A 12583-nucleotide genomic window follows, 5' to 3' on the forward strand; every position below is an offset into this window, starting at 1 on the left:
TATGATGCTCAATGCTAACACCTTTGTATCTCCCATCGGAATCTCTTTCAGAGATGACCCGACTGACCCTGTTGACCCTGGCAGTCTTGGTCTGCTTGTCATCCCTGGTAAATGGAGGGAAAGTCTTGGTGTTCCCAGTTGATGGAAGCCACTGGGTGAACATGAACGTCATCATCGAAGAGCTTCACAACAGAGGCCATGAAGTCACAGTGCTGCGACCTTCAGACGCCTGGTACATCAAGCCTGACTCCCCTGACTACAAGGCCATCACCATAAATTCACCAGCTGGATTCGACAGGCAGAACTTTGGCTCGTATGTCATGAAGACAATAAACATGAGACGTCATGGTTCTTCAGTTTGGTCTCGCATTTCCCTGGAGTATGATCTATTGCAAACTTTTTACCATCTGGGTAAGCAAGTGCTTCAAATGGTTGAAAATATGTTTGAGGACAAAGCACTAATGCAGAGCCTCCGTGATGCCAAATATGATTTGGTTCTTACTGATCCGGCAATTGGTGGAGGAGTTCTTCTGGGTCACCGTTTGGGTCTTCCACTTGTCTATAATGTCAGATGGACGATTCAGGGAGAGGGGCACCAAGCTATTACACCTTCCCCTCTCTCCTACATCCCTGTACCAGGATCAGAGGTGATTGATAAGATGACCTTTATGCAGAGGGTCAAGAACTTCCTCTACTACATCTTTACATGTTTCCAAATTTGGTATGTCGTGGAACCAAACTACAAACCCTTTGTCCATCGTCACTTTGGCAGAGACGTACATTACATGGAGCTGTTCCAATCAGCCGACATCTGGCTGATGAGAAACGACTTCACCTTTGAGTTTCCACGACCAACAATGCCAAACATCGTCTACATGTCAGGATTCCAGTGCAAACCCTCCAAGCCTCTCCCCAAACAACTGGAGGAGTTTGTACAGAGTTCTGGAGAACATGGTGTCATTGTGATGACACTGGGGACATTGGTAGAAAAACTCCCTGAGGACATGGCTGAGGACATTGCTGCTGCTTTTGCTGAGCTTCCCCAGAAAGTGATCTGGAGGCACAAAGGAAAGAAGCCATCCTCCCTTGGCAACAATACGCTAATCTTGGACTGGTTACCCCAAAATGACCTCCTTGGTCATCCCAAAACCAAACTGTTTGTGGCTCATGGAGGCACCAATGGAATGCAAGAGGCCATCTATCATGGCGTTCCCTTGGTTGGCTTGCCACTCATGTTCGATCAACAAGACAACTTCTTTAGGATGGCATCAAGAGGGGTGGCCAAAGTCCTGGACATTGCAGAACTAAATAAAGACATCTTCTTGGAGGCTCTGAAGGAGGTTCTCTATGAGCCTTCATACAGAGAGAAGATGAAGGAGCTGTCCAGCCTCCACAGGGATCAGCCCATGAAACCTCTGGACCGAGCCATGTTCTGGATCGAGTTTGTCATGAGGCACAAAGGAGCGGCTCATCTGAGGACTGAGTCCTACAAGATGTCCACCATCCAGTACCACTCTGTTGATGTTTTGGCTTTCCTGTTGGTAATTATTCTGCTGCTCTTAACTGTTCTTATTTCTGTAGTCAAGTGTTTATGGAGGAGAGTATTTCATCCAAGCAAAGCCAAAAAGGAATAATTTTCATGACCATAAACATCTTTACATGCACTTCATCACAACAAAAAGATTGAAGTACATGAAAACAAATAGGATTGTGTAGTAGCTGAGTGAGCTGACCTAAATTAGTTTAATCATTATTTTAGGACAATCAGAGTATAAGTTTTAAATCAATCTAAATTTCTTCAGTCACAGAAAGAAAAGATGGTAAAACCACAGATTTCTGTTGAAGCTACATTTCTCTAAAGTCTGCCTATATAAATTATGTTTCTGCATTTATAATATGTATAATATATATTCTAATTTCTTTTTCTTACTGCTGTGCGTTGTTGGAAAACATCTCCACTTTTGCTTCATCCTTTCAAAGGATTTTCTTTTGACCCAAATCATCACACCTCCATCACCATGCATGACGGTTACTAAACCTGCAGAGCTGTTTACTTTTTGGTGACCTATAAACATACATTTTGAAACTGAAAAAGGTTCAGATAATTTCACATGGCTCTATATTTGTTAGCAAACACCTCTGCTACCCACAAACCATCGTCTGACCCAGTGCGGCTAAAACATCCCATTTGAAAGACCAAAGATGCATTTCAGGCTTGTGGGAAATGGGGAAATTACAACTTAACCTCTGATTTAGTGCAGAATTCACATAAAAGCTTCAAATTAATATTGAAGAAGAGAGAAGCTCTACATCAGATGTCATTTTGATATATAAATTTGAATAAGTAAGTAAAACATGGTAGTTTTACATGACAGGAATAATCAAAGGTGTTATTGGAAGATGGTGTTGTATTTGTAATTTATTGGTTAATTAGAGGAAAAATTGCCTGAAGTTTGCAGGAGTGGTAATAAAGTGACATGTTTTAGGTAATTATGAATGTTTTTAAGAATTTTTGTTATTCAATAGAAACTGCATAAAGAAATGAACCTTACGTGTTTTTTTATTCTCTGCAGTAACAAAATGTTCCTGTTAATGTATGAATTAATGAAGTATGAGTTTGATTTAATAAAGTCTAAAAGAAAAAAATTCAATCATAACAATTATCATTAAAGCAAACATCTTGCTTTATAATTATTAAATCTCATTTTGGCAATTGCTTTTATGGCATATGATTACAAATATATGTATTTATATTTGAACAAACTGATTGACAACAGCAGAAGATCTCAGCTTTAAACGCTAAACCAAGAATTGAAACCTGGATTAAATAGCTTCACTAGTGACACCTGCAGGCCACAGAGCAAACAACAGTTGTATCAATTTTGTAAATTATCAGCATTCTTTATACTCTTTGTGACATATCCAAGTTTATTATTAAATCACTAAATAAATAAATAAAATAGCCATTTTAAACCAGGCTTAGAGTTACAGAGTTAACATTAGTGAATTAAATTAGGGGTGTCCAAGTCAAGTTACGGAGAGAATGAATTTTCTTCTTACAATTTTAATTTTAATCAGTAGCAAGTTTAAACAAAAGTGCAGAGAATAACAAAAGAAAGAGAAAACTATCAAAATATGATCTATTTTTGGCTTTAATTTTTTTGTTGTTGGAAAAAAACTCCTTTAATTTTCAGAGGTAACATAATAAATACGGCATCAGAGGACGGAAACAAACAAAAAGAAAATGCAGGAACTCACTGTGACTGTGAGGAGGATGTGCAGCAGGATTCAGCGCCCGGCTGTCGTGTTTCCAGTCAGATCCAGAACCGTGTTGAACGGAGGACGGGCTGTGAGGAGACGGGATGACGGAGATCAAACAGCAGCAAACAGTGAAAGGAAAACGGTTTGAGTTTCTTATTGTTCTTAATTTTTCTTTGTAATCCAAAGTCAAATGAAATGAACCTAAAACAAATAATGGCTCTGCTCAGACTGCAGACATGACCATGCACCCTGGCTCATTCAGCTCTGATCACAATCATTCTGCTAACTAAATATTAGCCTCAAACTAAGTATTTACATGAGCTAAATGTTATTTTAAACTAAAAATCTAGTCACTAAGTTAAATAATAAACTTGATAATTAAATATTTAGCTTCACAGTAAATATTGACTTTGCTAGCAACATAATTAGCTTCAAACAATATTTAATTTGCCAAGTACATATTTAATTTGAAGCTAAACATTTAAATAACAAGTTAAATCTTTTGTCTGTAAGTTAAATATTTAGCTTGCTATTTCAATTAAATTTAGATTAAAGAAATGCCTTTTCAAAAAAATGAATCAAATTAATTCCCATTTGTTTTTTCTCATGTCAGGCTAAATGAAACAAATTACTGCAGTAAACTTTTGCCAGTGTAACTTTACGAACGGCACTCCGTATGTTTATGGAGCATTAACATCAGACTTGAATCATCAGGTCTTAATACATCCAACACAGGTGTGTCACAGATCAGCAGCTCAGATTTATCTGAGATACACATTTCTGTATTCTTGATTAACTTATTGTGACCTACAGACCAGATTTTGAGCTCTAGCTCTTCACTTTATAATTTCTCACTTCAAACCTCTTTCATGAAAGTCACATAAATCTGCATGAATGCAGCAACAGAACAGAAAGTCTAAGAATAAAACAAAGTGGCCCTCCACCTGATTGGACAGACCCGCTCCCCTCCCTTCAGGTCTCTCTGGCTGAACGATGCGCTGAAGGCCGTTTCCAGGAAGCTGAGCGGCAGCGTCCTGTTCACCGGCCGCTTAATCTGAGCTCTGCTCCACAGCGTCAGAGTCGCCTGGCTGCCCACATAGAAGTGAACGAGGGCCGGGACCGAGTCAAAGGCCTCTCCTTCCAGGCTGTACTGGGCCCGGCTGTACGTCTCTCCGGACTGGACCACCGTCTTCCTGATGGGGAAGTGAAGGGCTTCCTGTTCCCAGCGGCAGGTGAGGACAAAGCCGCCCTGACTGGACCGGGAGTCTCTGAAGAGGAAATCACCTTCATTCACCACCAAACTCTCTGACACCTGCAGAGACATTTAATCCGTCCAAAGCAGAGAATCAGTGGAGGTTTCAGGTGTTTCGTCTCATCAGATATACAGTAACGTACTTTCTGAGGTGGTTTTTCTGCTCACTCTTGGAAGATCATTCTTTAATTCTCATGTTTGCTAAGCAGGTACTTACAGCTTATTCTGTAACCACCGTATATAGTGACCATAGGAGGCGCTGTTGTGTTTTAACACTAAGCTACATCAAAAATGTAAAGCTTGCAGGGGGAAAAACAAACCCAAAGGAAAAATAAAGACAAAGACAAAGAATAAAACATCACATCCAACCACTAATATTGTGACTGCTATGGAAATATAGATGGTCACACAATATGATTGCTCTTATCAGATATTGTGACCACACTGTGAAACTCTACTAGTCAAGTATTTAATGTTTTTTATATAAGTTACAGTGTGATAACATGTAGAAAAAATGTTCATATTTTCTATAAGTGGTACATAAAAACAAAGGTTGTGCAAAAACATAAAAGTTTTAGCATACCATAGCAACAGCGCCTCCTATGGTCACAGTGTCACATAACATGGTGTACACTGTAAACATGTTCTTCTATTCATTGTTGGAAAAATCTCAGTTTGAACTGAGCAGAGCTCTCCCTGGGGTCACCGAGCAGCACTCCATCATGGAGCAAATTAAATTATATAGGAAGAATTTGTGTAAGAAAAGAGGATATTTCCTTTACAATTAAATAAAGATTCAATTTCCTGCGTCAAAAACAGCAAATCAGATTTATTATCATTATTTTATTTTTTTTTTTCTTTTAATCTCTGTAGCACTTTGAGATTTCTTTGAAATATAAGGTGCGTTACAAATAAAATTTATTATTATTATTATTATTATTATTATTATTATTATTATTATTATTATTATTATTACTATTATTATACCATTTTAAGCCTTACAGACAGCTTTGACTCTTAACTTTGATTTAGATGTGGACAGTTCTCCCTCTTGTGGTCAAACCGCTGCATTACTGGTGTCAATATAAACTGTTTCCTCCATATGGTCAATCTGGAATTCAATTTGTTTTATTAAGATAAAATTAACAAATTTGTATTTTTGAGCCATAATAGGCTAATCAACACATCTGGATGCTTTGCGACTCATGTCTGACTTTTCCATGGCAGAAAAATCTGAATTGAGGAACAAAACCTGCTGTGTGAATGTAGCATAAGACACATCGATCAACAGCAGAGGAGTGTTGCTGCATGACATGCCAGCACAAAAAACACAATGCCATCAGGCAATACTTCATCACTTAAACATGCAGACGTGCAGTATTTACAGACTGGAGTTCTGTTTCCCTTAGAAGAGGTTATCCGTTTCAGTTGCTGTACTTTTTAAAAGATGTGGAGTTTAAAAAAAATCCACTTTTACCTCAATATTAATTTGAAGCTTTTATGTGAATTCTGCACTAAATCAGAGGTTAAGTTGTAATTTCCCCATTTCCCACAAGCCTGAAATGCAACTTTGGTCTTTCAAATAGGATGTTTTAGCCGCACTGGGTCAGACGATGGTTTGTGGGTAGCAAAGGTGTTTGCTAACAAATATAGCCATGTGAAATTATCTGAACCTTTTTCAGTTTCAAAATGTATGTTTATAGGTCACCAAAAAGTAAACAGCTCTGCAGGTCTAGTAACCGTCATGCATGGTGGTGGAGGTGTGATGATTTGGGTCAAAAGAAAATCCTTTGAAAGGATGAAGCAAAAGTGGAGATGTTTTCCAACTACGCACAGCTGTAAGTGTGGAGAAAACCAAACCGAAATTATATCAGGAGAAAAATCCCAAATACAAATCCACAACAGAATGGCTGAAGAAAAAACAAGTTGTTGAAATGACCTAGTTAAAGTCCTAACCTGAACATGGTTCAAACAAAATGTTGTGGTGGGATCTTAAGAGAGATGAACAAGGGGAAATTTCTGACGTGACATTGATAAATTCAGAGAGTAAATGACTGCTAAGAGTTACAGTGTTAAAGGTGATCCCACAAGTTTGTCTACATGTTGGCTTAGTTTAGTAGAAATTGTGTTTTCCTGTCCCTGGAAGATTATAAGGACCACATTTTGTGTGATGTGGGTGTTTTTATTTATTTTCATAACTTTTTCACAACAAAAACAGGAAGAAAGTATTTCCCTTCTTTAAAAACTAACATTTACACTGCAAAAACACAAAATTTTACCAAGTAATTTTGGCGGAGTTTCTAGTACAAATATCTTTGGATACTTGAAATAAGACAAAACTAGTTTATAAGTAATTTTTCAGCAAGAAATAGGAGATTTTTCAAGTATAAAATCCCTTAATATTGATAAAAAAGTGAAACAATCTGCCAGTAGAACTAGTACTTTTAATAGACATGAATTACTGACTTAAAACAAGCTCTTATTTCTCACTGAAAAGTTGTAAGTTAGTTTTGTCTTATTTCAAATGCACTGATATTTCCATTAGATGAAAAATCCTTCCAGTGTGAGCTTTAGTTCTCATTTTAAAGATAAAACATTCTCTGTGTAACGGTGATGTAAATATTTTCATGCAGTCGGAACAAACCTCCCAGGGTATCGGGCCGTGGTACCAGGCGTGGCTCTTCAGGTTGGTTCCGCTCAGCCTCAGTTCCTCCTCCAGCTGCTTCCTCAGTTTTTCTGACGGCGGCTCCAACCAGAACTTCTCCTTGGAGAACTTAAAAGGCATCACAGGTGCAGAATTAGACACAACTCCAGGACTCAGACCGAAACCCAAAAGACGAGAAGCTGAGCTGTGAGAAGAATGGCTGGTTTGCAGCATCTCCTCTGCAGTCAAACGGCCGCCTTCCCTGCTTTCATTTCTTTTACTATAGAACAGACAGTTGGGAAAGAGAGAGGGAGGAAGGACGGACGGACATCTCTGGCATTCTCACACTGACATCCACAGTAGTGGCACCAAAGGCCCAAAGCCAGACCAGGGACATTGGAGTCTTGGCCTCGTTGCCCTGGCAATGGCATTGTGAAACAGGGTCATCACTCAGCAGCTTTTGTCCGTCATGTCTTTGTACAAACGAAAGGCACTAAAGAAGCTACTGTATATGAGGAGTTTATGCTGAGGATGAGCTGGGAATGGTTCAGCCTGACACGTCCCACCCCTCGGCCCGGACCCGGTGGTTCCTCCCTCTGAACCGGGAGACGCTGGGAACCAGGCCAGGACCGTTTCAAAACAAAACACAAGTGTGGGTTTGTGTGTGGGGGGGGTAACTTTGTATTTACTACAATGTAAGGACCATTTTTCTGACAAAATTCTATACTGTGAAGAGCAACATAAGAGGAGGTGCTGGTTTTGGGTCAGAGGTTACAGGAATAAGGTGTGAACTGGTTTAGAATTAACCATGTACTGATTCTCTGTGTTAGGCTATAGAAATGAACAAGAAATGAATGTAAATTACCCTCTGTGTGTGTGCATGTGTATGTGTGTGTATTCTTGTTTATGTTGCTATTGAGGACCTATCACAATTGATAGGCCTTATGGGACCAAGCCCTGCTCTAATGTGGCAGACCCCCATTTTTTGAGTTAGGCATAAATCCAGTATCTAAAATGAAAGGAAATTAACAGAAAGTCTTAATAATTGTAGAAATACCCATATTAATTGTGTGTGTTTAACAATATCAACTTAAAATATCATCCTATTTCAAGTTTGAGTGTCTGTTAAGGAGGCAGTATTGTGTGTTTCCCAGGCATATAGTGTCATTTTACAGCACAACCAAATAATTTTGCATTTTGACACCTTGAAATTGGGTCTCTGTCTCTTTAAGGAGCTCCTGCTCTTTCAGGCACTCCACTTTCAGCACATCATCATCACAATGCTCATCAATTATGCTGTTTAAAATTGTTCTTAAAAGTGTTGCAATGACAAGTAGTTTGTATGATGAGCTGAGCTGACTCACAGTTCAACCTGGTGTTTGCTAATTGCTGCTGCCGCTAGTCTGGAGGAGCTGAGTGGGGAGGATTGCTCTGTGAGGGGGGAACTGCATTATCTTCTCTAAATATTTTTTCTTTAACAGAGAAAGCTTACATGGCAGAAAACGGGAAGTGTTATAAAAGCAGAAGTTGGTAAAAAAAAGAATGGAAAGAGTTCTGAAAGAGGAGAAAAGTTATTTCAGAGAAACTCACTTTGACATATTCTCCACTGCAATCTGTCACTTTTTTGAACCTGAAAAACAGAAAGAAGCAACAATTATTTCCCTGCAATGTGAAATAATTTGAACTGGATGGAACTGGGTTGTTATTATTATGGGTGGATGCTAAAAAATATTTACACTCAGAGATTAACGCTCAGACGGAATGAAAACCCAAAGTAGACATGATTTGGTTCCCAGTTTGGTATCAATTGAACTCTGTCGATGCATTCTCATTTGACTAAATGCTGGATGCAGTATTTACCAAACAATGTATGTGAATATCAGAATAAAGGAACAACATTCACTTGTCTGAAAATATTTCCAGAAAATTCTACAAATTTCTGCTACATAGCAAATTAGACTGCTTTCTCTCTTTCTTTTTCTTTTTTTACCCTGAAGAGACAGGAGATTTTCTGTCTAAGAGCTCAGGTTGACACTCTCACCTCTTTTTTTACACCAGTTTAATAAAAGCAAACAGGAAGTTCAGTTTAAGGTTGTATACATTGCACTAAGTTGCAAAAAAAGAGAACCTCAACAAAGTTTGCAGAAAAACTCGTCCAATTCATCTGAGAAGCAGAGGCCCAAAGACTTTTTTAATTAATGTGTGTTTTGATTTGCACTTTATACAAAACTCACAGGCCCTAATTAGATGAGTTTGGGGATTTTTATAAATATAAACAATATTCAAGTATGCATTACTTAAGTATAATTAATTGATGCATGAATTCATGCGTAGGACTACCTGGTAATGTCCTGTAATTTGCATTAGTAGAAGAAATTTTCTGTGCTGGGTAGAGCACCAAACTGGCTTAGCCTTGTGGCCCACATGCTTGCAAATTCTAGTAAAAATATTCCAATTAATGTCATTTAACCGTTTCCAGCTCATTCTATTGGACAGGCAGCAGAGGAAAAACGTATGGTAAAAGTCTGACTGAAAAAGCAACATTTTCAATTCAAAAATCTTTTTTGCTGCTAGTCTATAACATAAATAGACATAAATCAACAAGAAATATGTTTATTGTTTTTAATCTGTTATTTATGTTATTTAACCATTAGAACAGTGGTTCTTAACCTGGGTTCAATCGAACCCCAGGTGTTCGGTGAGTCGGTCTCAGGGGTTCGGCGGAGCCTTTGCCTGGAGGTAAAGACACACTGTGTAAAGTTGTGATGACGCCCCGCTTTGCCATCACTTGCTGCAGAGGATCACGTTACATTGCTGAGCCAATCAGAGCTGCGGAGGAGCACTGATTGAAGGAGTTAGTCGCATCTTTTCGGGGTTGCTACTGCCTCTAGTGGCGTGGGGTGGTAACACAACTAATATAATTACATTACTAAATCAGAATACCGCAAAGTCTTTATTATTTATTATTAATTTTTATTCTCTTAAGAATGTAGAGCTAATTAAATGATCTAAACAAGACCTTAAAGTGGTTCCAGTTTCTCTCGGTGGCCAACCTGTTGAAACTGTGGCAAATTATAAATACCTTGGGTCGTTCCTGGACAGTCAGCTCGGCTTTGCTGAAAACACTGACTATATTTTGAAGAACTGTCCTCAGAGACTCTACCTTTTAAGAAGACTTAGTGATCATGGGGTGTCTTGAATTTGGGGGGGAATCATATTTTATGTATCACTACAGAAGGGTTCAGTGAATGCACATATGAAACTGGTGGGTTCGGTACCTCAAAAAAGGTTAAGAACCACTGCTTTAGAATAATGCAAAGTCATTCAATGAATTAAAATATCTGTCCCAAAGAAGCTCATTTGTCAAACTAAATGAACCTTATGAAAACTGACAACTATTAAGCAGGTGTTAAATACTTTCAATTAAGGCTCCATTTCTGCCTTAAAATATTTTTTTATTGGTCTGATGTAATATTCTGATTTTAAAGGGCATGGTTTTATTAGCTGGAAGTCAAAATTCATCATAGGTAAAGTCTGTAAAACATTCATCTGTGTGTAATTAACCAATATGTGACTCAGTCAGTAATTGTGGTTGGAAATTTTTACTATACAGCATGAGTTCATTAATCTGATTATCATGTTCATGTCTTTATTCTAAATGCTTATGAACTCTCACCAGATGAACATATCTGGTTCGCACACCAAGGCTGGATGTTGTTTTCTGCAGCATTATTGAGATGTGATTTAACCAGAATTGATTGATTAATTCAACTCCATGGTAACGAAAGCAAATAGCTAACTCTGATACTGCAGCAGCATGATTGAGTTGCATCAGTGCTAGAATCAGACATGTCTTCCTGTCTCCTGTCTGTCCTCTTGCACAACTTCCTACCAGCAGCAGTGAGTTCATTCGACAACACCCAGCAACAACTTGCAACACAACAAACTTCTCCAGGGAGGAGAGGGAATTTCTCAAACTCATGCATCTACAAACTGTCTGCAGCGGGAACATATTTCTTCCATCCACTTTTCACATCCGCTGGCTCATCACCAGGTCTGACAGGAGAGAGAAACAAAGTGTAACATCTTTATCCTGACAGCAGTGACGTGTTGAGTCAGTGAAACAATGTGAGCCGACAGAGAGAAACGTCTTCTCTTTCTGTCGCTCTGTTCTTCCTCAGCGGTCTGCATACTTCAGTGAGTCAGGGGAGGCAACCTTTTGTTCCCAAACAAACTCTGAGTGCAGACGGCACAACTGTGAGCTCAGCATGAGAAACTCCACAGAGTTTGATCTGAAGGCTGGATCTCCAGCCTGTGCTGCTCCAGTTTGTTGTTACGTAACTTTGGTAGTAAGCAAAGCCCTCCAGACAGAGCAGGCATGTATGGAGGAGAGGCTTAATTAACGGAGAATATCTCAGAGCTACGGTGGAAAAACATCTGAAACCATGAGATCATTTAACTTCTGACTAGGAAGGCTCTGATCCACTTTATTCACTTCCAATACTGATATCAATATCTGAGGTTTACTATTGACCGATACCGATCTGATGCTGAAAAACAGCTGAATCAACTTAAAACATTTCTTTTTAAAATGTAGATCTGCTTTTATGGATTGGGCATGTTGTCACCAATACCTGATCTAGAAATTTTTCCAATATCAGTACCAATACAGATTATTAGTATTGAATCGGTGCATCTCTACTTCTGACCGGAGGAAATACAAACGTTTTGGAGCAACCCAGGCAAAGCCTCGACTTTAATCTGATGCAGAATCTGGGGAGGGAGATGAAGATTAGGGTGATGGAAAGGAGGCCTTCCACCCTCAAACACTTGGAGCTGATCGCTGATTATAAAACTTTAAAACACCAGAAAATCTGCTCAGCAGTTGGTGCCAACAAAACATTTTCCATTGATTACTGAGAAGGGTATTGATATGCATCCAATGTCCCCTTTCAAATTATCTGTAATGTCAAAAAAACTCAATCAATTAAACTATTTAACTGCAGACATCAACTCAGAGTTGGATCACTAGTTATGGATTTCTTCTGCGATGGTTAAAAGTATTCGGTCTGAATCCTGAAAAGCTCCTGTAGATGAAAAAAAATTCAGTTTGTTCCTCAAACAACAAAGAAAAGTGACACAGAAAACCACCAGAGCTGTAAGTGGTTTTCTAACAACAGTTTCCTGTTTTAAGGAACAAAACAGTTTAGCCGGTTCCTCTCCTTAAACTGAAGCTTAGAAAAAAGGTTCTGAGACTCAACATGTTAAAACTGAAAAAACAACTCAGTTACATCACCCGTTAGTTTCTCAGCTCATGTTTAGCATCAGGTTTGACGTCAAATCTTTGAAGCTGAAAATAAAAACAGTAAAACTTTCCTGATGTTCCACAAATGCAGTGTTGTTCGAAAATTTGCTAGAAAAAAATA

The 12583-nt window shown here is 38.6% G+C and overlaps 1 protein-coding gene and 1 pseudogene across 2 annotated transcripts in view; one reads left to right on the top strand and one right to left on the bottom strand.

The window, feature by feature from the left end:
- Positions 1-12583, bottom strand: part of sh2d3cb (SH2 domain containing 3Cb) — a 44800-nt gene that overhangs the window by 22977 nt on the left and 9240 nt on the right. For both annotated transcript variants that reach the window (XM_015012820.2, XM_015012821.2), the window contains 4 exons: positions 8748-8787; positions 7158-7286; positions 4206-4573; positions 3259-3347 (listed from right to left, as the gene is read on the bottom strand). In XM_015012820.2, the coding sequence (XP_014868306.2) occupies positions 3259-3347; positions 4206-4573; positions 7158-7286; positions 8748-8787 (626 nt within the window). The remainder of the gene's footprint in view (positions 1-3258; positions 3348-4205; positions 4574-7157; positions 7287-8747; positions 8788-12583) is intronic.
- LOC106933534 (UDP-glucuronosyltransferase 2A2 pseudogene) lies at positions 52-2546 on the top strand (annotated as a pseudogene).

Source organism: Poecilia mexicana, unplaced genomic scaffold (assembly GCF_051168715.1).
Source record: "Poecilia mexicana isolate PSO_F unplaced genomic scaffold, ASM5116871v1 scaffold_9, whole genome shotgun sequence".
NCBI lineage: Eukaryota > Metazoa > Chordata > Actinopteri > Cyprinodontiformes > Poeciliidae > Poecilia > Poecilia mexicana.